The following is a 24,544-nucleotide window of genomic DNA, read 5'->3' on the forward strand; positions in this document are numbered from 1 at the left end:
GTCCTAGATAATGTCAAGTTTCCTGAGAGTTGGTGGTGCTGTACTCATCCAGAGAAAGGGAGAGTAGTGTAGATGGAGTGCCAGGAGCTGAGTCACTTGCTGCAGGATACTGAAATTTGACCTATTTTGTCATCATGGTGTTTATGTGGCTAGTCCAGTGATGGGGTACTTAGTGATGGTAAGGTAGGTGTTTGGACTCTTACTTGCTGGAGATGGTGATTGCCCGGCATTTTGGTGACATAAATATTACTTACCACTTATCCACCAGAGTCTGAATGTTGTCAAGGTCTTTCTACATATTGGTATGGGCTGCTTCATTTGTTAATGACTTGCTAATGGAATGAACATTGCGCAATAATCAGTGAACATCACCATTTCTGACTTTATGATGAAAGGAAGGTCATAGATGAAACAACTGTAGGTATTTGGACCAAGTCACCACCCCAAGGAATGTCTGCAGCGATGTCCTGAGGATGGGATAATTGGCTTCCTATAACCACAACCATTTTATTTTGTGTGAGGAATGACTCCAACCACTGGAATATTTTCCCTATGATGTCTGTTGACTTCAATTTTACCATGGCATCTTGATGCCAAGGGACCCAGGTCAAATGCTGCCTTGGTGTCAAGGACTGTCACTCTCAGCTCACTTCTAGAATTGAGTTCTTTAGTCTGTGATAAGGCCTGGAGCAAAATGGCTCTATTGAACCCAAACTGTGTATTGATGAGTCGGTTATTGATAAGTAGGCACCACTTGATAGCACTTTTGTCAACAGCTTCTATCACTTTGTTGATAACTGGGTAGTAAATAACTGGATTGCATTTGTCCTGCTTTTTGTGTATGGGACATGACTGAGAAAATGTCCACATTAGAGGATAGCTGCTAATGTAGTCACTATCTGTTTGGATAGAGGTGCAACTAGTTCCGGAGCACTGGTTTTCAGAACTACAGTTGTTTGGTCTTGTTGTCTTTGCTGTAGCCAAGGCTCTTACCCATTTCTTGATATCATGTGGAGTGAATCACATTGGCTGAAGACTGGGTTCTCTAATGGTGGGGATCTCAGGAGGAAGTTGAGATGGATCATTCACTCAACACTTCTGGCTGGGTATGGCTGTGAACGCTTCAACCTTTTCTTTCGCACTTGTGTACTGAGCCCTGCCATTCTTTAGGATGGGAATGTTCTGGGTTGCCTCCTCCTCCCATCGGTTGTTTAATTGTCCACCACCATTCATGACTAGTTGTGGTAGGACTGCAGAGCATCAGTCTGATTCCCTTGGTTATGAGGTTGTTTAGCTCTGCCTATTGCATGCTGTTTAGCTAACATGTTGTCCTATTTTGCAGCTTCACTGCACTACAGTGCCACACAACATAATGGCGGGTGTCCTTGATGTAATGACAAGACTTCGTCGCTACAAGTTCTGTGGTCACTTCTACCAATGCTATAGTGGACAGTTGCACCTGCCACAGATCGCCTCATGAGGAAAAGAATCAAGTGGGTTTTACCCCTTGTGTTGGTTCACTCACTACCTGCCACACACTCAGTCTTGCAGCTATGTTCTTCAGGACTCTGTGACATTGAAATACCCCACCTAGAGGATATTCTGTGACCCGCTGCTTTCAGTGTTTTTTCCAAGCATTGTTCAACATGGAAGAGCACTGATTCATCAGCTGAAAGAGAATGGTAGGTGGTAATCAGAAGGATGTTTTATTGTCCATGTTTAGTCCGATGCCATGAGGTCTGGATTCAATGTTGAGGATTCCCAGGGCTTCTGCCTCTCATCTGTATAACACTATGCCCCCACCTCTGTGAAGGAGTCCACTATATTCTCTGTAAGTAATAAGTCTGCGAGATGACTATAACAGGCTGTTGCTTGACTAGACTGTGGGACAACTCTACCAATTTAGACACCAGTCCTTAAATGTTTGAGAGGGTGTCTATGGGATGGCTTTTTGGAGCAACTTGATGAGCTGGGGATTGGCTGTTTTGGATTGGGTGCTGTGTAACAAACCAGAGGTGATTAGGGAACTAAAGGTAAAGGAACCATTAGGAACTAGCAATCACAATATGATTGAGTTCAGTTTCAAATTTGAAAATCTGATATCAGATGTGTCAATATTTCAGTGGAACAAAGGAAATTACAGTGGCATGAGAGAGGAACTGGCCCAAATTGATCAGAAAAGTAAGCTAGTTGGAGGGATGGCAGAGCAGAAATGGATGGAATTTCTACAAGAAATAAGGAAAATGCAGGATAGATATATTCCAAGAAAAAAGATTATGAATGAAAAAGGGCACAAATGTGGATAATGAGAGAGGTGAGGGCTAAAATAAAAACATAAGGGAAGGCATACAAGGAAGCAAAAATTAGTGGGAAAACAGAAGACTGGGAAACTTAAAAACTTACAGAAAAACTAAAGGTCATTAGGAATGAAAAGATGAATTATGAAAGAAAGTTGGCAGATAATATACAAAAGGATACTAAGTTTTTTTAAATATATGAAGAGTAAAAGAGACATGGGTAGATATAGGACCAATTGAAAACTGAATTCAGTTAAGATTACTAGAGAGAAGGTGCTAGGGAAGCTAAATGGACTAAAAACAGATGAGGTGCACCCCCAGGTTCTGAAGGAGGTAGCTTTAGAGATTGCTGAGGCATTGGTGATAATTTTCTAGGAATCAATAGACTCTGGCATGGTTCCGGAGGACTGGAGGGTTGCAAATGTAGTTCCACTGTATAAAAGGTGGGAGGCAGCATAAACAAAATTACAGACCTATTAATCTGACATCAGTGGTGGGAAAGTTATTGGAGTCAATCCTCAAGGATGAGGTTATGGAATACCTAGAGGTGCAAGGCTAGATAGGTCCAAGCCAGCATGGTTTTGTGAAGGGAACATCCTGCCTGACCAACCTATTGGAGTTGAGGAAATCTCAGGTAGGGTGGATACGGGAGAGGCTGTGGATGTTGTGTATTTAGACTTTCAAAAGGCCTTTGACAAGGTGCTGCACAAGAGGCTGATTAATAAGATGAGCTCATGGAATTACAGGTAGGATAATAGAATGGGTGGAGCATTGGCTGGTAGGCAGAAAGCAAAGGGTGGGAATAAAGGGATCCTGTTCTGGTTGGCTGCTGGTTACTAGTGGTGTTCCACAGGGGTTGGTGTTGGGGCCGCTTTTTTTTACTTTGTACATTAATGATTTGGATGATGGAGTAAATGGTTTTGTGGTTGGAAAAAAATAAACAGGCAGATTATCTAGATGGGGAGAAGATTCAAAGTACAGAAGTACAAAGGGACTTGGGGGGGGGGGTAACTTGTGCAGGATACCCTAAAGGTTAACCACCAGGTCAGATCAATGGTAAAGAAAGCAAATGCTATGTTGGCATTCATTTTGAGGTACAGTGTATAAAAGTAGGAAGTGTTGGTGAGGCTCTATGGAGCACTGGTGAGGTCTTATTTGGAATACTGTGCAGTTTTGGGCCCCATATCTTAGGAAGGATGTACTGATGTTGGAGAGGGTTCAGAAAAGATTTATGAGGATGATTCCCAGAATGAAAGGGCTTACTTATGATGAGTGTTTGTCAGCTCTTAGACTACACTCACTGGAGTACAGAAGAATGAGAGGACCTCAAACATTTAGAATGTTGAAAGGACTGGACAGAGTAGATGTTGTTAAGCTGTTTCCCTTGGTGGGCGAGTCCAGGACTAGAGGGCACAATCTTAGAATTAGAGGGCACTGGTTTAAAACAGAAATGAAGAGAATTTTCTTTAGTCAGAGGCTAGTGAAATTATGGAATTCTTTGCCACATTCAGCTGTGGAGACCCAATCACTGGGGGCATTTGAGGAGATTGATAGGTATCTCATTAGTCAAGGTATCAGGGATATGGGGATAAGGCTGGAAATTGGGGCTAGATAGAATAGTTTTAGTTTAGCTCATGGAGCAGACTTGATGGGCTGAATGGCCTACTTCTGCTCCTTTGTCTTGTCTTGTGAAAGGTGGTCTTTGCAAGGTCAACTGTCCAAATTTGATTCCTAGGTCAATCCAGGTGGTCCATCAAGTTTTTATTCCTTCTCTGTTTCAATGTAATGGTAATGGTACAACTGAATGGCTTGCCAGGCCCCTTCAAAGGGCATTTTAAGAGTTACCAGTCAAAGGGAAACTCACCCTCAGAAGATGTGACTGCCACCAGAACCAAATCTTCTTCACACTGCTGGAGCTTCTCAGCCACCCTGTGAAGAATTTCCTGTGCTGATGTCGACACTTTGGTTCGGAAGCTAACGTAAGAATGGTCTGCCAAGTACACACGGCAGAAAACTGCATGGATAAAGAAAGGGGACATATAAAAACAATGTCGCTCCCAACTAATTGGAATATGCAGTTAAATCTTATGAACGAAAAAACATGGAATATTCATGGAATATTCATGGAACATGGAAAAGACTGATGAAAACCTCTGCATTCAAATTACAGCCACAAGTATCTTTCATAAACAAATGGCAAATAAAATCAAAAAAATACAGATGCTGGAAATCAGAAATAAAAACAGAAAATGTAGAAATACTCAGCAGGTCTGATAGCATCAGGGGAAAGAGAAACAGTTAACATTTCAGGTCTGAGATCCATCGTCAGACTGATTCCTTCCTATACATTCTCATTTTGTTTGGTCAGCTTTCTGTCACAAGGAAGATTAACTAAGCTTTAGATTTCAAAAATCATACTTCAATTGAGCACTATTCATACAGTTTACAAAAGTACTCTTCTTACACTTGAGGGGACGACACCTGTTAGAGTATTCATTTTAGATTTGGAGGATGGCAGTCAGATTAAATGGAACCTAAATTTCTTAGCACATCCCAAAGCAGGCGAGTTCTGGCAATGTAAAGTTATGGTGCATGGAATAGAGGACTAAAGCAACTTCATCTTGAGGCCCCATCAGAATAAACCAGGTGAGCTGTGGGAACTGCAGGGATGCAACTTGTTGGTCCAACTCTCATTAATTACAGTTCACATCAAAGTAAGACCAGAGATGGAGAGGCATTCAGGAGGGCACATGAGTGAGCCAGTATTGATCTACAGATTATTTTGCGACTCCACAAAACACAAATGTTTTGGGGGCTTTATTAAGAGGTCTTATCATGGTCCCTTGGTTAAGTGGCTTAAAATTTGGAAATGCCACTGAGTCCAACTTGAGCAAATAAATTTAAGAGCCAATGTTTGAAATAAGCATTCATTTTTCTTAAGAAGCACTAAAAATACATTTAGCAGTGGCCCTAATTCCTACATGGATTGCCCATAGACCTCTAGCCTGCTAAACCTGTTATTGGTGGAACCATTTGAAGTCCATAAAGCAAATGGAACAAACTGCATGTATTATGTTATACAACAATAGTTGGACCACAACAATATCAGCACCTGTGTCACACCAGTGAAACTTTTCCTGCAGGGTGCATTATTTGCTTTATCATAGGATATAACCATCCAACAGTATTCTTCTAATTGCAGGAACTTACCAATGCCTACAGGAAATCTATCAATCTGTCATAACCAAGATAGTCATAAAAATGATATCGTCTTCTCCATATTGCAGGCATCTGAAAAATACGAACTAACTTGACACCAAGCTCAAAATCTGAAAATATTTGCAACTACAAAAGCTCCAGATGCTCTAGAATTAACAAAAGAACTGCAAATATTTCCAAACATCCAAGAGTGTAGGCCCATTTCATCAGAAGCTATGATCTTTTGAAATGGATGAACAATAGAGCGACTGAGTCTTTGTCCTCAGATTTCTCTTCCATAACTAACCTTCTTCAGCTTCATATGATCTAGGTTGTAGCCATCTTTCTCTGCAACTGAGTTGATGGAAATTTGTTGGATTCTATAAATAATTAAAACACAGAGTATATTGATTGATGATAGAAATCGTGATGCCATTGCATATCATAAACAATTGTGTAGATTGGTATCATCACAATAGACTACCACATCTGTCATGAAGATTTTGAAAATACTTCTTAAAATCCTTTTGCAAAATACAGGTTCTGATACTTTACATTATGAAATTTCATTGCTATTTTGGGGATGTGTAACCAGTGCACTGATAAGGCTGATAAAGCAGCATTATATTTGGGAGAGTTGGAGCAGGGAAAGCATTTCATCTTCTTTCCGGATGTTGATGCATATGTAAAAACTCTCCATCAAAGTCATTTACGTACATTCCAATGCAAGATCTCCAAGGTGAAATGGGAGGAAAACAGTCATTCTGCATGCATGAAATAGCTAACTAAAACCAATTAATTGCTGTCAACCAACATTAGTTGGATGCTATCTGAAATTACAATGGGGAGAGCGTAAGTAGGCCCCAATTCCTGTTTGCTTCCCTCACCCACCAACCTCCCCCCCTTAAGGATGTAATGCACTATAGAGTCACAAAACTGTAATTAAAGTCTTCCTCACCACAAGCAGGTCCATTAGAACAACAGCTTTGGCATTTATTTTACAGGCTTTATTTAAAGAAAGCAAATATAATAATAACTTATCCATGATCAACACATCACAGTAAGAGGCTCCCATTGCAAAAATCAAACACTATTGTTTGACAGGTTGATTGTCCTTTAAATCTTAAAACTGTTCAGTCACCAATCTTCATTCAACATTTTAATATCTCTTTTCCATTCTAAGGAGTGTCCCATAAATTCAGCCAGTACTTTTGATCTCCCTTCAATTAATTAAGCATAATTTATGGTCTTTTTCTGCTGAATTAGTCATTGGGAAATATATCCTGCACAAATGAATTTAATAAGTAAGCAGTTAAAGCAAAAAGGACAACTAATGTTGGTTTAACAACAGGCAAAAGATAATTAGCTCTCAACATCCTTTCACCTCTTTACTCTCACACACTGCTACTGCTTCTTGAATAGGTTACACCACCAGGTGGTGCTGCAGTCACACTGAAGGTCATTCACAAACCCTTTCAGCAGCCAAATAACTGTTCTTTCTCGTACCGGGAGCACAGGATGGTGTGAATGGGATGAGCTGGTGGTTTGTTGTGTCCATCAGTGAGTGTCATTTTAACTGATCCACTTCATTATCATTTTAATTCTGGGCTTTGTGATCAAGTGAGTATGAAGGCAACATACACTTTCAACCTAATTATTTCAAGGGACACTACAGTCATTCAAGTTTAAGGAGTTTGGATATGGGATCAAGAGTTTCCAGTTTGTTGCCCTGGAGTGTAGACAGGCAAAGGCTGCATTGCACTTCTGTGTCACCCCTCTGGATGAGTCGGTAGGGCTACAGAAGCAAACCACTTCTTAGCCTGCAGGCACCCATCCCTCCCAATAGTTACAATTATTCATATTCCCACTAGTTCAACCACCAGTAGCACTCACACTTATCCTTAGGTATAGGAATGGCTCTTCTTATAGATTTCTTTAATAAATGTTCTCCATTGGGTGTAAAACACCATCTGCCAATGTATAAGTTCTGCTTTTCTTCCTTTTCACTTGTTTATTTTGTGGGAAGAGGGAATTGTTGGCAAGACAAGTTTTTGTGCACTGATAGCCCCTGAGAAGTTGATGGTGATGATTTTTTTGATGAAAGTACTCCCATATTGCTATGAGTAGCAGGCTCCGTAATTTAGACCAGGCAACAATCGAGGAACACCAATATATTTCCAAGTTAGGATAGCTTGCAACTTGGAGGGGAACCTGCAGATAGATCCTGGCGGTAGAGGTCATGGATCTAGGTGTTATCATAGTGTCCTAAGCCAGAAAATGCAGTACATATTATAGGTGGTAAGCAATTCCTGATTTTATTATAATTAACTATCACATTATCATCCCTTTAAATCTCAATTTAGTTATAATCTCTCTTCAGATGGTTCTCTATACTTTGATGAATTCTATTACGCCTAGTAACAGTCTATTTTGTTTTCTCCCCTTCTAACATAATCTCACTATTTTTGGCCTGTGAGTATATACAAAGACTGCACTATTTCCATTCCTAATAGAATCCTGCAACACAACAGGAGGCAATCCAACTAATTTTGCCTCTGCTGGTCCTTTGAAAGAGCTACTCAAATAGTCCCACCACCCTGCTCTCAGCTAGAGACCAATAAGAGTTTCCATTTTAAGTATATACAAATTTTCCTTTTCATGGTATCTATCTGGAAATTTATCCAAATGGATTACGTCTTTACTCAAACTCTTCAAACATTTATGGAATTCCATTGTGAGATGGTAAAATACTGTCAATACTGAGCAACACGTCCCTCTGTAATTAGATCCTTGACTTTCTAACCAACAGACCGCAATCAGTGAGGATAGGCAGTAATACCTCCAGCATGATTATTCTCAACACTGGTGCCCCACAAGGCTGTGTCCTCAGCCCTCTACTCTACTCCGTATACACTCATGACTGTGTGGCCAGATTCTGCTTTAACTCCATCTACAAGTTTGCAGATGATACCACCGTTGTAGGCCATATCTCAAACAGCGATGAGTCGGAGTACAGGAAGGAGATAGAGAGCTTAGTGGAATGGTGTCATGACAACAACCTTTCCCTCAATGTCAACAAAAGAGCTGGTCATTGACTTCAGGAAGGGGGTGTGGTGTACATGTACCTGTTACGGACTAGGTTGCTATTGGTGAATGTCCCTTTAAGATAGAGCATGGTGGTGTGTGTGTGTGTGTGTGTGTGTGTGTGTGTGTGTGTGTTTGTGTGTGTGTGTGTGTGTTTGTGTGTGTGTGTGTGTGTGTGTGGCGTGCTTACGCTAACAGAAGATAAAGGATGTAATGACGTTTTTGAAGCAGTCAGTCGGAGTCAGAGAGAGAGAGGAGAGAGAGAGAGACAGCAGCCTGCTAGTCTCTATCAATGGATGAAAAACAGTAACTGTGTCTGTCACTACAATCCACGGTATGGATTTTTGGAGTAATCCGGTGGAGTCCACTTTGTCATTAACCTGTAGAGGGAGACAGGTATTTGTGTGGACGGCCACGTCTCGGATGCCTTTCAGGGTGGCAGATGCTCTGGAACAAAGCAGTGGAGTTCACTTTGTTGTTGACCTGTAGAAGGAAACAGGTATTTGTGTGGACGGCCACGATTTGAGTGGACACTGAGGTGTCATGTGGGTTCCAGAGTGGAACATTTGGATTTCGTAATTACTCTCTATTTTCTCTCTACATCTACATTTTGTCTTCAGTCATCAGTGGTTGTTGAAGAAGGCTTTGATCACGTTTCACCTTATGGCTTGCTGAACTGAACTTTAAGAACCATCCTTGGACTTGGAGTTTGGGAGTTTGCCACACACACACTACGAGTCTAGTTTTTGGGGTTAATGTTTAAGATTTAACATTTTTACTTCTAACATTCTAACATTTTTACTTTTATTTTTCTTATTATCATAAGTAGTTATTAATAAAGTAGTTTTAAACACTTATCACATGACTCGGCGTGTTTCTTTTGTTGCTGGTTCGTAACACACCTGTCTACATCAACGGTGCTGAGGTCGAGAGGGTTGAGAGCTTCAAGTTCCTGGGCGTGAACATCACCAACAGCCTGTCCTGGAAAAACCACATGGATGCCATGGCCAAGAAAGCTCACCAGTGCCTCTACTTCCTCAGGAGGCTAAAGAAATTTGGTTTGTCCCCTTTGACTCTCACCAACTTTTATCGATGCACCATAGAAAGCATCCTATCTGGATGTATCACGGCTTGGTACGGCAACTGCTCTGCCCAGGTCCGCAAGAAACTGCAGAGAGTTGTGGACACAGCCCAGTGCATCACGGACACCAGACTCCCCTCCTTGACCTCTGTCTTTACCTCTCGCTGTCTTGGTGAAGCAGCCAGCATAATCAAAGACCCAATGCACCCGGGTCATTCTCTCTTCTCTCCTCTTCCATCGGGTAGCAGATACAGGAGCCTGAGGGCACGTACCACCAGACTTAAGGACAGCTTCTACCCCACTGTGATAATACTATTGAACAGTTCCCTCATACAATGAGATGGACTCCGACCTCACGATCTACCTTGTTGTGACCTTGCACCTTATTGCACTGCACTTTCTCTGTAGCTGTGACACTTTACTCTGTACTGTTATTATTTTTACCTGTACTACATCAATGGACTCTGCACTAACCCAATGTAACTGCACTGTGTAATGAGTTAATCTGTATGATCGGTATGCAAGACAAGTTTTTCTCTGTACCTCAGTACAAGTGACATTAGTAAACCAATACCAGTCATCAGATGACAACAGAAACCAATTAGTTCAATAAGACAATGACAAATAACTGGATAGAACTATAAGCAACACCAATTTCACAGAATTACAAATAATGTGAAGTTCAGAAGCAAGTCATTTGTCCTAATGGCCCATGCTTATGTTTCTTGTTTATGACCCATCCACCTTGACCTAACTTAATGAGAACACTCTTCTATTTGCCCTTCATATTCATTTATTTCCTTTCATATTCTTGCTTGATAGAAATCATTTCTTAATACCAATGAACAATATTACAACAAAAAAGGAAAAAAATCAGATAGTGCTCCGTGCCACCATTATTAATCCATAATACCACCACAAACTCCAAGACACTTCTATGACAGTCATACAAAGGAAACCTTGACTTGCTTACTTATAATTATCATTCAAGGATTTAAACTATGTAAATGAGACTGCTGTGCTCATAGATGTACCATAATGAATCAATCAAAAATGCACATCTTGCAGGTAACAATGTCATTAAGATTTGCAACAATTAATGTTGGTACATAGATTAGCAAAATAACTAAAGGAAAATTATTCAATAACAAAATAACTTTTGAAATAATAAGCTACAAAGATGAAAGGTTATTGCATGAAGAGCAGACAAGTGATCACCAGAAAATTAACATCTAGGGAATAATTTGAAACTCCGTGGAATCAACTTAAATGAGAGAAGCATAAATTTGTTCAGCAAGCTAATCATTCTGAATTTTAGTTGACCTGATATCAACAAACTGAAATTTCTGAAGCAATTATCTTCCATTTGAGTAGCTGGGTATCGTGAGTGTGCAACAGTAGTAACAAACTGCAACCTGTTTAATTATATTTGTTAGTTAATCCCTTGATTGGTAGTCTAAGGTATGGTTTGACAGAATATTTGAGGCTGCATGTTTGCTCTGGTTTTATTCCTAACCCTGACTGGTCTGCACATATCTGACTCTGGAATACGTTATGATTTGACTTGTCAATATGGAGCATAAGTAGATCCCTTTGTACAGTGAACTGACTCATAAATTCATTTTATCATTGGTGCAATTATTTCAGGATCATAGCACAGAAAAGAGCCCTTCAGCCCACCGAATCTGCGTTGACCATCAACCACTCTTTTACACTAAACCTACATTAATTCCATTTTTATTCTCCTCACTTTCTTTTATCCCACAGGATTCTATCCCTCATCTACACACTAGCAGAAATTTAGAGTGGTCAATTAACCCACCAACCTGCATGTCTTTGAGAAACTGGAGCACCCAAACCCATATGGTCATAGGGAGAGGAAAGACACTAATACATTCATATGAAAAGGACTGGAACTTGTACTCTGTCTTGACATGCCTTTCAGGGCATTGCAATACACTCTTTACAGCCAGTGAGATGAGCCTGAAGTGCACTCACTGCTGTAATGGCTGAGGCATGATAGCTAATTTTCACACAATGCAAACATCAATGTCATAATGATGAATAATCCATTCCAGTGATCTTGATCAAGGGATAAATATTGGCAAAACAGCCAGGGATAAGTTCGTACCCTTCTTTGAAATAGTCCTATGTGATCTTTTACATATAATTGAGATAGCATGTGGGACCTTGGTTTAAAACCTTATCCAAAAGAAGTCATCCCAAAAGTGTTTCTGAACTTCAATTCCACATTAGATTTTTGTGTTCATACCTTAGAGGGGAGCATTACATAACATTATTCTGTTCATTATTTTGAGATATATGATGACATTAGTGCAAGCTGATCTCAGTTTATTTTGTTCTGGATTGTTTCAGCAAAAACTCTGAATCCAGTCTGCAAGACTTATGCATTGATACAAAGCATAATCTCTCTCTTTTAATGAAGAATCAACACTAGTCTTATCGCAATGTGACCTCTCTCAATGGGTGGAACTATTTCCTGAAGGTAAGCCCTGCTTCAGAGAACTAAATTAAACGGGGCCCTGCGTTTTGCATGTCTGCTTTAGGTTGAGGCTAATCTTCTATGTTGTTTGAATGAATACCCTGAATGACCAAGGGCCTTCCAAAGCCAAGTAATCTGACATGCCTTCTTTTATGCTTCAACTTATATGTGGGTACACCTGGATACAGATACAACTATATTTTGCTAGGTTAGTGATATAATGCTCATTCAACAGTTTTAGTAGAATGGAAACAAAGTGGAAGATTTACCAACATATTTTGAATAGTTTCAATACTTTATGTATCAGTAATAAATAAACATACCTATGAAGGTCAATAAATGGAGCAATCTGCATTCAGATATTATATATTTCTTGATAAAATCATTGCATAATGTAAAAATGTTAATTGAGAAAAGTCCTCTTTGGTACACTATAGCTCTCTATTTTGTTTGAATTTTCCCCTGAAAGACTGGATCTGTTGTATCCAGTAGTACCACCATCATTATGTTTTGGAGTAGAATATTATTGATTATTAAATTATTTTAATAGTTATACAAAAATGCTACCAGCTGCAATCTTAAATAAGTCATGAAAAATTACCTTCTTGTGTGGTGAATAGTCATCAATGGTGCTGAAATAAAAGTAAATGAACTTAGAGAAAACGTAATTTCAAATATATTATCATTTTCTTACTTTCTATAGTTTTGCTTACACTCTGTCTAGAGAGCCGTCAGCTTGCACCAAGATTCCAAAGTAATCCACCAGGAAGTGGCTAAGTTTAACCCTCTGATTTTTCTCATGGCTCTCCTTTCTCAAGGGCTGTTTATAGAATACTGATACTCACTTTTGCTATGTGGCAGGAGAGGCCAAAATCAGGAGCTTCCTTTGCTGAGTTATAGGTATGAAAGCAAATTGCCTCTTCATTGTTGTTACGAGCAAGTATGAGTAGTAAAAGAGCTGATTTGGTGCCCACTGAAATTGTTCTATTAGAGACAATGTTTCTGCTTCATATACAGTCAGATCCCTGACAGGCATCAAAGTGGGGACATAAAAGAAGCAAATGCTCTGGGGTTTTGGGAATCAGAAGGACAAATAGATGGGCTTACAGGAAGAGAGGGGGAGCATTTATAGAAAGCATAGAAAGGCATTAGAGAATCCAGACAAGATTTACAAGAATGGTACCTGGGATAAGAGACAACAGTTACAAGGATGGATTAAAGAGTCTGGAACTGTTTTCTTTGGAGAAGAGAAAGCAGAAGAGAGATTTCATTGAAGTACATAAAATGATGAGAGTTTAGGACAGACTGAAAGTGGGGAGGCTGTTCACTTTTGGAGGAGAAGTCCTGGACTACTGATTACAGATATAAAAAAATAAAGAGCTGTTGGGTGGAGAAACTAGGACAAGTAAAGACCCCTCCCCTTCAAGGCTGAAGAAAGTAAAAGCAAAGACTCATGGATGGGGAATGTAGGAGATGTAAAAATCTCTTGCATCTAGGCTTGGGAAGCTGGGGGGAGGGGTGGGTGGGGGTTATTTTGACTGCTCTTTGTAAACAAGTATAGCTGCCCAAAATGTTGCTTCATGTCAGTCTGTAATTTGGTGGATTCAGCCAACAGTAAACAGTGTACAGACACACAAAATTATCCCTGAGGATATCATGAACTCATTTTTGATTTAGAAACTTGATCTTTTGATTCAATAGTAAAGCACTGTACTGTAAGAGAATTGGAAAAATGTACAAGAATAAGGTGGTAATTTTTAAAAAATAATAACTTTTTTCTTTTTCAATCTTTTTATTAGTTTCCAAATTAATATAGATCAATATATAACATCGATGTTTGCACATGTAATACAAAGAGATCAGGAAAACAATCATAGCATAGATAATCATAAAGAACAGTAAAATATAAAAAAAAACTGTAGCTCCCACGATCTCTTAGTAAGTGAATATAATATAAAAGAAAAGAAGGAAAAAGATTTATTGTGTATATAAAAGAAAGGAAAAAAAAATCCCCAAATCAATAAGAAAAATTATAAATAATATATCAAACCAAACTGAAAACATTTTTTTAAAAAAAGATGAAAAAAAAGAAAAAAAAAGACTGGACTGAAATTTCTCAGTAGAAACATATCACGTCATCAACTCTGTTCCTCTAAATTAGGAAGTTATTGAAAAGGGATCTATATCATGTGAAAATATTGAATAAATGGACTCCAAATATCTTCAAATTTAAGCGAAGGATCAACAGTACCACTCCTAATTTTTTCCAAGTTTAAACATGATATAGTTTGAGAGAACCATTGAAAAGTAGTAGGGGGTATTGGATCCTTCCACTTAAGCAAAATGGATCATTTGACCATTAATGTAACAAGGGCAATCATACGGTTAGCGGAAGCAGATAAATGGCCAGACTCTATCCTTGGTAATCCAAAAATTGCAGTGATAGGGTGAGGTTGTAAATCAATATTCAATACAGTTGAGATAATGTTAAAAATGTCTTTACAATATTTTTCCAAAAGAGGACAAAAATATAATAATTTATATGCCTGAACGACAGTCTTGAGAATGATGCAGTGGGCCCACTAATAATTAAATCTTTTTTTCCAAGAGAAAACTTTTACTATAATCGAGATTTTCAATAAATCAGGAGCCATCTGACTGAACATTATTAATCAACATTTTGAGAAATTAGCCAGCAATATGTTTTAGATTCTGAAATTGACTGTCTATACCCTAGTAACTTGCCTTATGGAATTAAGGTAGGAATGCAGTTCAGAGACTTGAAAAAGATGAATCAGTTAAAGATGAATTTTCAGCTTCTGGTCATGAACAAGGTTCTAAAACCAACTTCAATGCTCACCTAATGGCTTAGGTGCTAAATGTAAAAATGAGCCATATAGATTAGGAAGCTCTTTAGTTCAATGTAAAACCCATCAAGATTGTCTTAACTAATGCTTCTACACTGTGTTTGGTTGTATATTCCAGCACCCAAATGCCCTACTGACACTTCGGCAAGCTTTCTTGGAGAAACTCATTCAATGTCAGATAACACAAGTATATTAGGAGATGGAAAGAATTTAATAAGGAAGGAATGCTGGTTATCTTGCGACTATCACTGCATATAAATGCAAAAGGAAGTAAGAGTCCACCTGATCATGGCTGTTATCACTATCTCCATGGGACTTCCCTGACCGATGTGGATGTGTATCACAGAACTCTGGTGGGAATCCTATTATTGTTTAGGAAACAACATTTGTATTGAGTCCCTTATCTAAAATTTTGGATCCTCAGTTCAAGGACAACCTTTCCTGAGATTTTGCAAAGCAAAACTCTCCTCGGTAACCCACTTTACCACAGCTTTCACTTCCTGAGGCACATCAGTCACCACCCTGTAGCAACACCCACTAAAGTTTTCTCGGCACTAATGGCAGAATTCCCCTTGTATGATGGGGAACTGTGCATTCAATGGAGCTTACCTTTCACTTTTAACAAGTGCTCAACTTTGGGAAAATAAGCACAGTTAGGACATAGGACAGTGTCCTGTATTGCTCTTATCCTTTAATAACAGCACTGCAGAAGAAATTTCACTCTTGTCTCACATCTGACAAATAGTCCCCTGACTCAGTTTGACAGAGCTTTCAGGAGAGGGATGGAGAATCATAAAGGGAAAAAGTGTATTTGACTTTATGATCTGAGAAAATAAGAATGTGATTGATTGCATCTTCATGACCAAGTGTAGTAGCAAAAGTCAATAAAATTAAGATCAATCTTTATTAGTCACATCGAAACACCCAGTGAAATGCATCTTTTGCGTAGAGTGTTCTGGGGGCAGCCCGCAAGTGCTGCAATGCTTCCAGCACCAATATAGCATGCCCACAGCTCCTAACCCATATGTCTTTGGAATGTGGGAAGAAACTGGAGCACCTGGAGGAAACCCATGCAGTCACAGGGAGAATGTACAAACTCCTTATAGAGAGCGGCCAAAATTGAACTTAGGTCAATTTTTTTTCTTGACCATCAGTATAATTCCCACTGTTCTTTTGGTTTGAACAGTGATTGGTTAGCACTGAAACCATTCTACAATGAAGAATAATGCTACATATTACATAGAAAGTGAATCAGTACTGTGGCAGCACACCTCATTGGGAATAGTTTTTGAACAAGATATACTTATTAATTCTGCATTATTCTGTGCAAAACTTACATTTATATTGTCTTGTGCAAAAAGTGACAAACACATGGCGTCACTTCCAAGTTTTAAAACTGGGTGATGTAGATCAATATAATTGGTATTGGGAATCAATATAATTAGTATTGGGGATCAACATAAACTGGTTGATTTGGATATCTCTCCAGGGAATTTGTAGTGCTTTGCAGGGATAAGGGTTGGTGGTATATTTCAAGGGCCCTGAGGTGCCTCAGAAGCATATAGGAGGGCAGGGATCAATGCTGCCTGGAAGACCATGAACTTTGTGCTGGGTCTGAGGTCTTAGTCTTCAAACACTCATATCCTCAATCGACTTAAGGCTCTGCTGGCACATTGAAGCTTGTAGTGAATTTCATCATCAGTGTCAGCCTTCGCCAAGCAGTGGCTCTAAAAGGAGAAGTTCTTATTTTCCAGGGTATCACCTTCATTTTTGAGGGCAGTGTAGGGCAGCAGGGACAGATTGATGAAGGACCTTTGACTTGCTTCAATGTACTCAATGTACGCAAAGGCAAGCATCATCTGCATATTGCAGCTTAACTACTGAAGTTTGGATGGCCTTGGTTGTAATCACTGTAGGGTGAACAGTTTACCATTAGCTCCATTCCCATGGAAACATTGTTGACATTGGAGTAAGAGACACATTAGTACCAGAATGTGGTGGTGAGTTGTCTTCTTGAACTACTCCAAGTGTTTTGGCTCAGAACATGAGCAGTTGAAGCAGGGGTCAGTAACATGGGCCAGGTGTGCAGCCAGAACCAGCAGTCAAAAACAGGGCCAGGTGTATGGCTAGAGCAGGGTCAGAAAAGTGAAACTGGTTTGTGTGGCTGCAGGCACAGATCAAGAATGTCAGCTAGATGAGTAGCCAGAGCTGGCAGTTGCAAACTCGCATCAGCTATGTGCCAGGAGCAAGTTTAATCTGTGGGAAGTGCACCCAGCTGCAGTTCTTCACAGACCAGGTCAAGTAACTGGAGCCGGAGTTGGATGTACTCAGGATCATCCAGGAATCTGAGAACACCATAGATGAGAGAATTAGTGAGGTGGCCGCACCTCAGATGCAGGCTACAGATAGATGGATGGCCACCAGAAGAAGTAATGAGAGTAGGCAGTCAGAGCTGGGTTAGCCTATGGCCATTCCCCTCACTAACCAGTATAGCCCTTTGGATACTGTTGGTGGGGGGGGGGAGTAACCCTTTAGAGGCTAGCACCAGTAGCTGGGTCAGTGGCACCGTGCCCGGATCTGAGGCAAAGAAGGGAAGGGTGAAGCAGGCAGAGCGACAGTCATAGGGGACTCGATGCTAATGGGTGCAAATAGGCATTTCTGTGGCTGCAATTGAGACTCCAGGATGGTCTGTTGCCTCCCTGGTGCCAGAGTCAAGGATGTCTCACAGGACGGACAGGCCATTCTGAGAGGGGAGGGTGAGCAGCCAGAGGTCCTGGTCCATATTGGTACCAATGACATAGGCAGGAGCAGGGATGAGGTCCTGCAAAGTGATTTTAGGGAGCTAGGTAAAAAGTTAGAAAGCAGGACTTCTAGGGTTGTAGTCTGTATGTGGAGAGTCCAGCTAGAGGAGAGAAAATACTGGACCTAGTTTTGGGAAATGAGCCAGGCCAGGTGACAGACCTGATAGTGGGTGAACACTTTGAAGAAGAAGGAAGCCTACGTAATGTTTGGGAAGTTAAAATTAGGCTGGGCCCTTGTGGAGTATAAAGACAGCAGGAAAGTGCTCAAGCAGGTGATTAGGAAGGCCAAAAGAGGCTATGAAATGTCCTTGATGAGCAGGGTCAAGGATAATCCCAAGGCTGTTTATATTTATATTAAGAAAAAGAGGATAACTAAGGAGAGAGTAGGTCCACTCAAGGATAAAGTAAGGAATTTGTGCTTAGACTTTGCATTGGTATTTACCAAGGAGAAGAAATTGGAGAATAGTGACAACAGAGTGGGACATTTTGAGATTAAGGAGGAGGTAGTGCTGAGTCTTCTGAAAAGCATTAAGGTGGATAAGTCCCCAGGGCCTGATAGCATATGTCCCAGAATATTGAAAGAAGAGAGTGATGAGGTTGCTGGGGCTTTGACAAGGATCTCTGTGTCCTCACTAACAACAGGCAAAGTCCCAGAGGACTGGAGAGTAGCAACTGTTGTGTCTTTGTTCAAGAAAGAAAATAGGGATAATCCAGGTAACTATAGGCCAGTGTGCCTCATGTCAGTGGTAGGGAAGCTATTGGAGAGGAGACTGAGGGATAGGACTTATGTGCATTTAGAAAGGCATGGCCTGCTGAGGGACACTCAGCATGGCTTTCTGCAGGGCAGGTTATGTCTTACAAACTTGATCAAGTTTTCTGAGGAGGTGACAAAGGAGCCTGAACATTATCAACATGGAGTTTAGTAAGGCATTTGTTAAAGTCCCTCATGGTAGGTTGATTCAGAAGATAAAGACGCATGGGATCCAGGAGGAATTGCAAGTTTGGATTTGGAACTGGCTTGTCTATAGAAGACAGAGAGTAGGGGTGGAAGGTTGTTATTCTGACTGGAGGTCCTTGACCAGTGGTGTCCGAGCAAGGATCGGTGCTGGGACCTCTGTTGTTTGTGATATATATTAATGATTTGGTGAAAATGTAGATGGCTGGATTAGCAAGTTTGTGGATGACACCAAGATTGGTGGAGTTGTGGACTATCAAAGAATACAACGGGATATAGATCAGTTACAGATATGGGCAGAAAAGTGGCAGATGGAGTTTAATCCATGCAAGTGTGCGGTGTTGCACTTTGGGAGGTCAAATGAAAGGAGAAAGTATACAGTTAATAGTAGGCCCCTTAAAAGCATTGAGGTACAGAGGTCCAGGCCCATAGTTCACTGAAGGTGGCTATGCAAGTGGATAAGGTGGTAAAGAAGGTGTATGTAATGCTTGCCTTCATTGGTAGGGGTGTTAAGGAAGTCATGCTGCAGCTATATAAAACTTCAGTCAGACTGCACTTGGAATATCGTGTGCAGTTCTGGTCGCCCCATTAAAGGAAAGATGTGGAGATTGTGTAAAAGGTGCAGAAGAGGTTTACTAGAATGCTGCCTGGATTACAGGGTATGAGCTATAAGGGAAGGTTGGACGAACTTAGGTGGTTCTTAGAGTGTCAGAGGCTGAGGGGAGACCTGATAAAGGCTTATAAAGTTATGAGAGTTATTGGTAGGGTAAACAGTCAGAATCTGTTCCCCAGGTTAGAAATGTCAAACACCAGAGGACATGCTCTTGAGGTTAGAGGGCGAAGTTTAAAAGTGACGTGAGTGGCAAGTTTTTTTTACACAGAGAGTGGTAGGTGCCTGGAATGGGTTATCAGGGGTAGTAGTGGAATCAGGCAGTTTGGTGGAGGTTAAGAGGCTTTTAGATAGACACATGAATATGAAGGGAATGGGTGATAAACAGAAGGAGGAACTTAGAATAAGATTGACACAACATCGTGAGCCAAATGGGCTGTCCAGAGCTGTACTGTTCTATGTTCTATAATACTTAAATACAAATACTCATTCTAGGAAATTCTGTGTAAAGCCAGTGGGTAGTAAATATTACAGAAGAAATGTTGTCAATATTCTGTTGGCAGCATGTTGTCAAGGAACGACTGCCTCAAGTATCATCATTCTCTTCTTGTTCTGTTCCTACAATCAAAACTTTAACAGTCACATCCTATTAATTACATAAACATCAAGAGTAGTAAATAGAGCAGCTCTAGACAGGGAATGCTATTTCTGTTGTACTCACTATCTGCGAGGTGTCCGAAACAGGCTCTGGAGTTCTTTCAAATCTTTCTCCAGACTTGGGTACTCAAAAAGATCATCCAGCACACACCTATAAAGGTTCTATAGCACAAAAGTAAGCACAATATATTATTTTATGAAGACTTGAAATAAAGGAAAAAATGTTTTAATTTTTAAAAAATACTATACCTTAAAAACTAATTTAGTATTTTCATCTTCTCGTAATAAAGTCTTGTAAAGATATACCCACTGTGACACAATACGCAAAACTTTACGCTTTCGGTATAAGCTGTTATTCAAGTCTCCTTGTTTTTTAGTATGCGTCTGGGAACAATATGTAGCATTCAGTAAAGGAAAACACCATTATGGTTAAAGAAAGGCACATCCTTAAAGCAAATTGTGTCTGGTAAAAGTTGCAATTTGTTTAATTTTCTACTGAAATTATTGAATGAAGTTCCTGAATGGGAGCTAAAAAGGATGCAGTTTTTCCAAGATTTGGTGAGCTAACATGCATTGATCATGTGATTCCCAAGAATAGCAAAGCTGAATGAGTTTTTGAAAAATAAAACCCTTGGATATGAATTCTTCAACAATGCAACGTGCTTGAAACTTCTTCCTGTACTGGTATTTATACTTATCCATAAACACCCATAATTTTCTGATCACCTAAAAAATTACAATGCACATCTTAACAGACCTCCAAGCTCACATTCTGATGACAGCATGTTGTCAAGGAATGAGTATCTTATATCTCATGATTCTTCCCTTGTTTTATGGCACCGGAGCATGACGACTCATTGCAAGCTGCTCTCTACAGATCTACTCCGTGTTACACTGGAATCACATTATTCCCATTCATCATTTTTTTCTGGTTAGGTGATTATTCCAAATCACATTTCTTTAATGTGAACTGCAATTATTGATGAATATGACACCATAGCAAACATACTGTAGGTATGACAAAAGAACATTCACCACCTGCTCAAGGGCAAGTAGGGATTGCAATAAATGCTGTACTTTTTGGTGGTGTCCATATCCCAAGAGTGAAACTTAAAATGAAGCTCCATTATAATGAAGTCCATGTGGAAAAATAATCCACGAAGTGATGCCAGTGCCCTTTAAAATATTCAGCAGTACAAAGGACTTGATGATCTTTCCTTGTACTGATGAGACTCCAAGATGGAAGATAATGTTTCAAGCCTTATCTATCTGGTAGCCCCCAATAATGATATCCTAAATTCACTGTACAATCTTACTTTAAATTGATTGCAAAAACCTCAGCCAGTTACAACAAATTTAATAAGAAGGTTTGCTATTAAATCAAGTTCTCCGCTTATCTTTTTTTGAGAAGAGTTCCACTGCAGATGATTTAATGACTGCTCTGATATTTCATCCACTTTTACAGAAGAATGAGTCTAAAGGAACTGGTAGATTTCCTGCCACTAACTTTGTGGACTCCCCTTGTCTTGTCAGGGGATGTTAATGTGTAAAATGCAGTTACAAGATTAATGTAATGCTATTCTACAGTAATTGCTGTGGAAAGTAAATTTGCTCTCCAACAACAGTCCTTAATGTGGGTAGCTTATCTCATTCATTGCAAGGGATTTTGCAGTATTGAGTTCAAAATGTTAAATTACATTACCAACTGGGCTTTGTCTTGTATTGTTTTGATCACATTTTGTAACTTTCTTACCTTAAGAATATTAAATCTTAGTGGGCACCAACCATCAACACAGCTACACTTCTTATAATCAGCTCATCATTGAATGAACAGGAGACACCCTGGATATTATTCTGAGGCACACAGTTGCTTTCTCTGCATAAACTGTCCGTGTTAATTGGAAACCTTAAATGATTTTTTCCCCTCTTTTTTTGCTGAAAACATTTAAGCAAATATTAATCATTTGTGACCAAGAACAAACTTAGGGCTTTCATGACAAAACTAGTTCAGTTCCACATTGTGCAGTGCATTTACCAAGATACTGGGGGAATCCTATGAACACTTAATTACAACTATTAAGCTTAGGATCCAATAACTATTGTGCTTGCAAACATTATAGTTGCTTAAAATTTCAACACATATCACAACTGAACAACTTCATAACAAAGAGTGAAAATGAGAAAGGAACCCTTCATCTTTCTTTATTTTTTCTGATCTTTGCTATTTTCAAATGTAGACAGCCAGGCACCTTCCCATCTGCAGGCCATTAATCTGGAAACGACATTCGTAATTAGCTGCTCAGACCATTCCTTTCAGGAAATGCGCAAGATGGAGCCTTATAAGGACAGGCTAAGCTAGCAGACAACATCAGTGCCAACAACTGTATTTACCTATTGCACTTAAGATTGGGAAAAGTTCCAAACTGGTTTACAGAGCTGTGTTCCAGAACGTAGAAATGTCAGGGGAGATCAGGTGTTACAATTTATATCCTTATATACCTCATTGTCTATTTGTGATGACTATCTGTACCCAGTTATAGACTCATAGAGTCATAGAGTAATACAGCATAGAAACAGGCCCTTCAGCCCAATTGCTCCATGCTGACCACAGCATCTTCCCTGCTAGTTCCAGTTGCCCGTGTTCGGCCCATAACCCTCCAAGCCCCTCCCCTCCATGTACCTATCCAAATGCCTCTTAAATGTTGCAGTTGTACCCGCCTTGTTCACTTTCTCTGGCAGCTCATTCCAGGTCCTCCCTACCCTCTGTGTAAAGAAGTTACATTTCTCCCCTCTTATCTTGTATCTCTGCTCTCTAGTTATAGACTCCCCAACCCTGAGGAAAAGACTGTGACTGTCCACCTTATCCACACCCTTCATAATTTTAAAAACTTCTATGAGGTCACCCCTCATTCTCCTTCTCTCCAAGGAATAAAGATCCAACATGGCCAACCTCTCCCTATAACTCAGGCCTTCCAGTTCAGGCAGCATCCTCGTAAATCTTTTCTGCATCCTCTCCAGCTTGACAATGTCTTTCCTATAACAGGGTGACCAAAACTGTACACAATACTCCAAGTGCGGCCTCACCAACGACTTATATAACTGCAGCGTAATGTCCCTACATCTAAACCTGATGGCATGACTGATGAAAGCCAGCATGCTAAACACCTGCTTCACCACCCTGTCTACTTGAGCAGCTGCTTTTAGCGAACTGTGCACTTGTACTCCCAAGTCCCTCTGTTCCACAATACTTGTCAGTACCCTGCCATTCACTGTAAAGGTCCTACCCTGGTTTGAATATCCAAAATGCATCACCTCACACTTTTCAAAGTTGAAATCCATTTGCCATTCCTCAGCCCATCTCCCTAATTGATCAAGATCTCTTTGCAATTCATTGTAACCTGCTTCATTCTCAACAAGACCCCCTAAATGTTGCCATTCCTCAGCCCATCTCCCTAATTGATCAAGATCTCTTTGCAATTCATTGTAACCTGCTTCATTCTCAACAAGACCCCCTAAATTAGATCATCAGCAAACTTGCTAATTGTGCCACATACATTCACATCCAAATTATTTACTTACATAATGAATAACAGAAGTCCCAACACTGACCCCTGGGGCACCCAATAGCCACAAGCCTCCAGTCAGAGAATCAACCTTCAAACACCACCCTCTGCTTCCTATCATTGAGCTAATTCTGAATCCACCTCACTGGCTTCCCCTGAATTCCATGTTACCTAACCTTCCATATCAGCCTGTCATGAGGGACCTTGTCAAAGGCCTTACTAAAGTTCATATAGACAACATCCACTGCCCTACCTTCATCTATTCCCTTAATTACCTCTTTGAAAATCTCCAAAAGATTTGTCAGACATGACCCCCCCGCCCCCATGCACAAAACCCTGCTGGCTATTCCTGATCAGACCTTGACTATCCAAGTGATGGTAGATCTTGACCCTCAGAATTCCCTCCAGTAACTTCCCTACAACTGAAGTCAGGCTCACTGGCCTGTAGTTCCCTATCCTTGGTACCCTTCTTGAACAATGGAACAACATTAGTCACCCTGCAGTCTTCTGGAACTTCACCACTGGCTGAAGCAAGTATCTCTGCAAGGTCCTCTGCGATTTCTTCCCTGGCCTCTCATAAAGTCCGGGGGTGCACTTGGTCAGGCCCTGGAGATTTGCCCACCTTAATGTGCTTGAAGGCTGCACATGCCTCCTTCCTTGTAATATGCATATGGTCCAAGACTTATTATCCTCATTTTTCTGGCATCCATGATATTCTCCTAAGTAAACACCGAGAAGAAATATACATAAAAAATCACAACCATCTCCTGCGGCTCCACACATAGGCGGCCCTGATGATCTTTAAGAGGACCCAGTCTCTCCCTAGTCACCCTTTTGCTGTTAATATAACTGAAGAACCTTTAACCCTGTCTGCCAAATCCATCTCGTACCCTCTTTTTGCCCTCCTGATTTCCCTCTTAAGCCTGGT

General features: G+C 40.2%; 1 protein-coding gene across 1 annotated transcript in view; it reads right to left on the bottom strand.

The window, feature by feature from the left end:
• rapgef5a (Rap guanine nucleotide exchange factor (GEF) 5a) overlaps nt 1-24,544 on the bottom strand; it is an 84,605-nt gene that overhangs the window by 33,414 nt on the left and 26,647 nt on the right. Inside the window, exons 3-7 of the mRNA XM_052016582.1 lie at nt 20,303-20,446; nt 20,118-20,215; nt 12,765-12,795; nt 5,803-5,875; nt 4,162-4,311 (exon numbers count right to left, since the gene is read on the bottom strand). Coding sequence (XP_051872542.1) covers nt 4,162-4,311; nt 5,803-5,875; nt 12,765-12,795; nt 20,118-20,215; nt 20,303-20,446 — 496 coding nt within the window. The remainder of the gene's footprint in view (nt 1-4,161; nt 4,312-5,802; nt 5,876-12,764; nt 12,796-20,117; nt 20,216-20,302; nt 20,447-24,544) is intronic.

This window comes from Pristis pectinata, chromosome 5 (genome assembly GCF_009764475.1).
Source record: "Pristis pectinata isolate sPriPec2 chromosome 5, sPriPec2.1.pri, whole genome shotgun sequence".
Taxonomy (NCBI): domain Eukaryota; kingdom Metazoa; phylum Chordata; class Chondrichthyes; order Rhinopristiformes; family Pristidae; genus Pristis; species Pristis pectinata.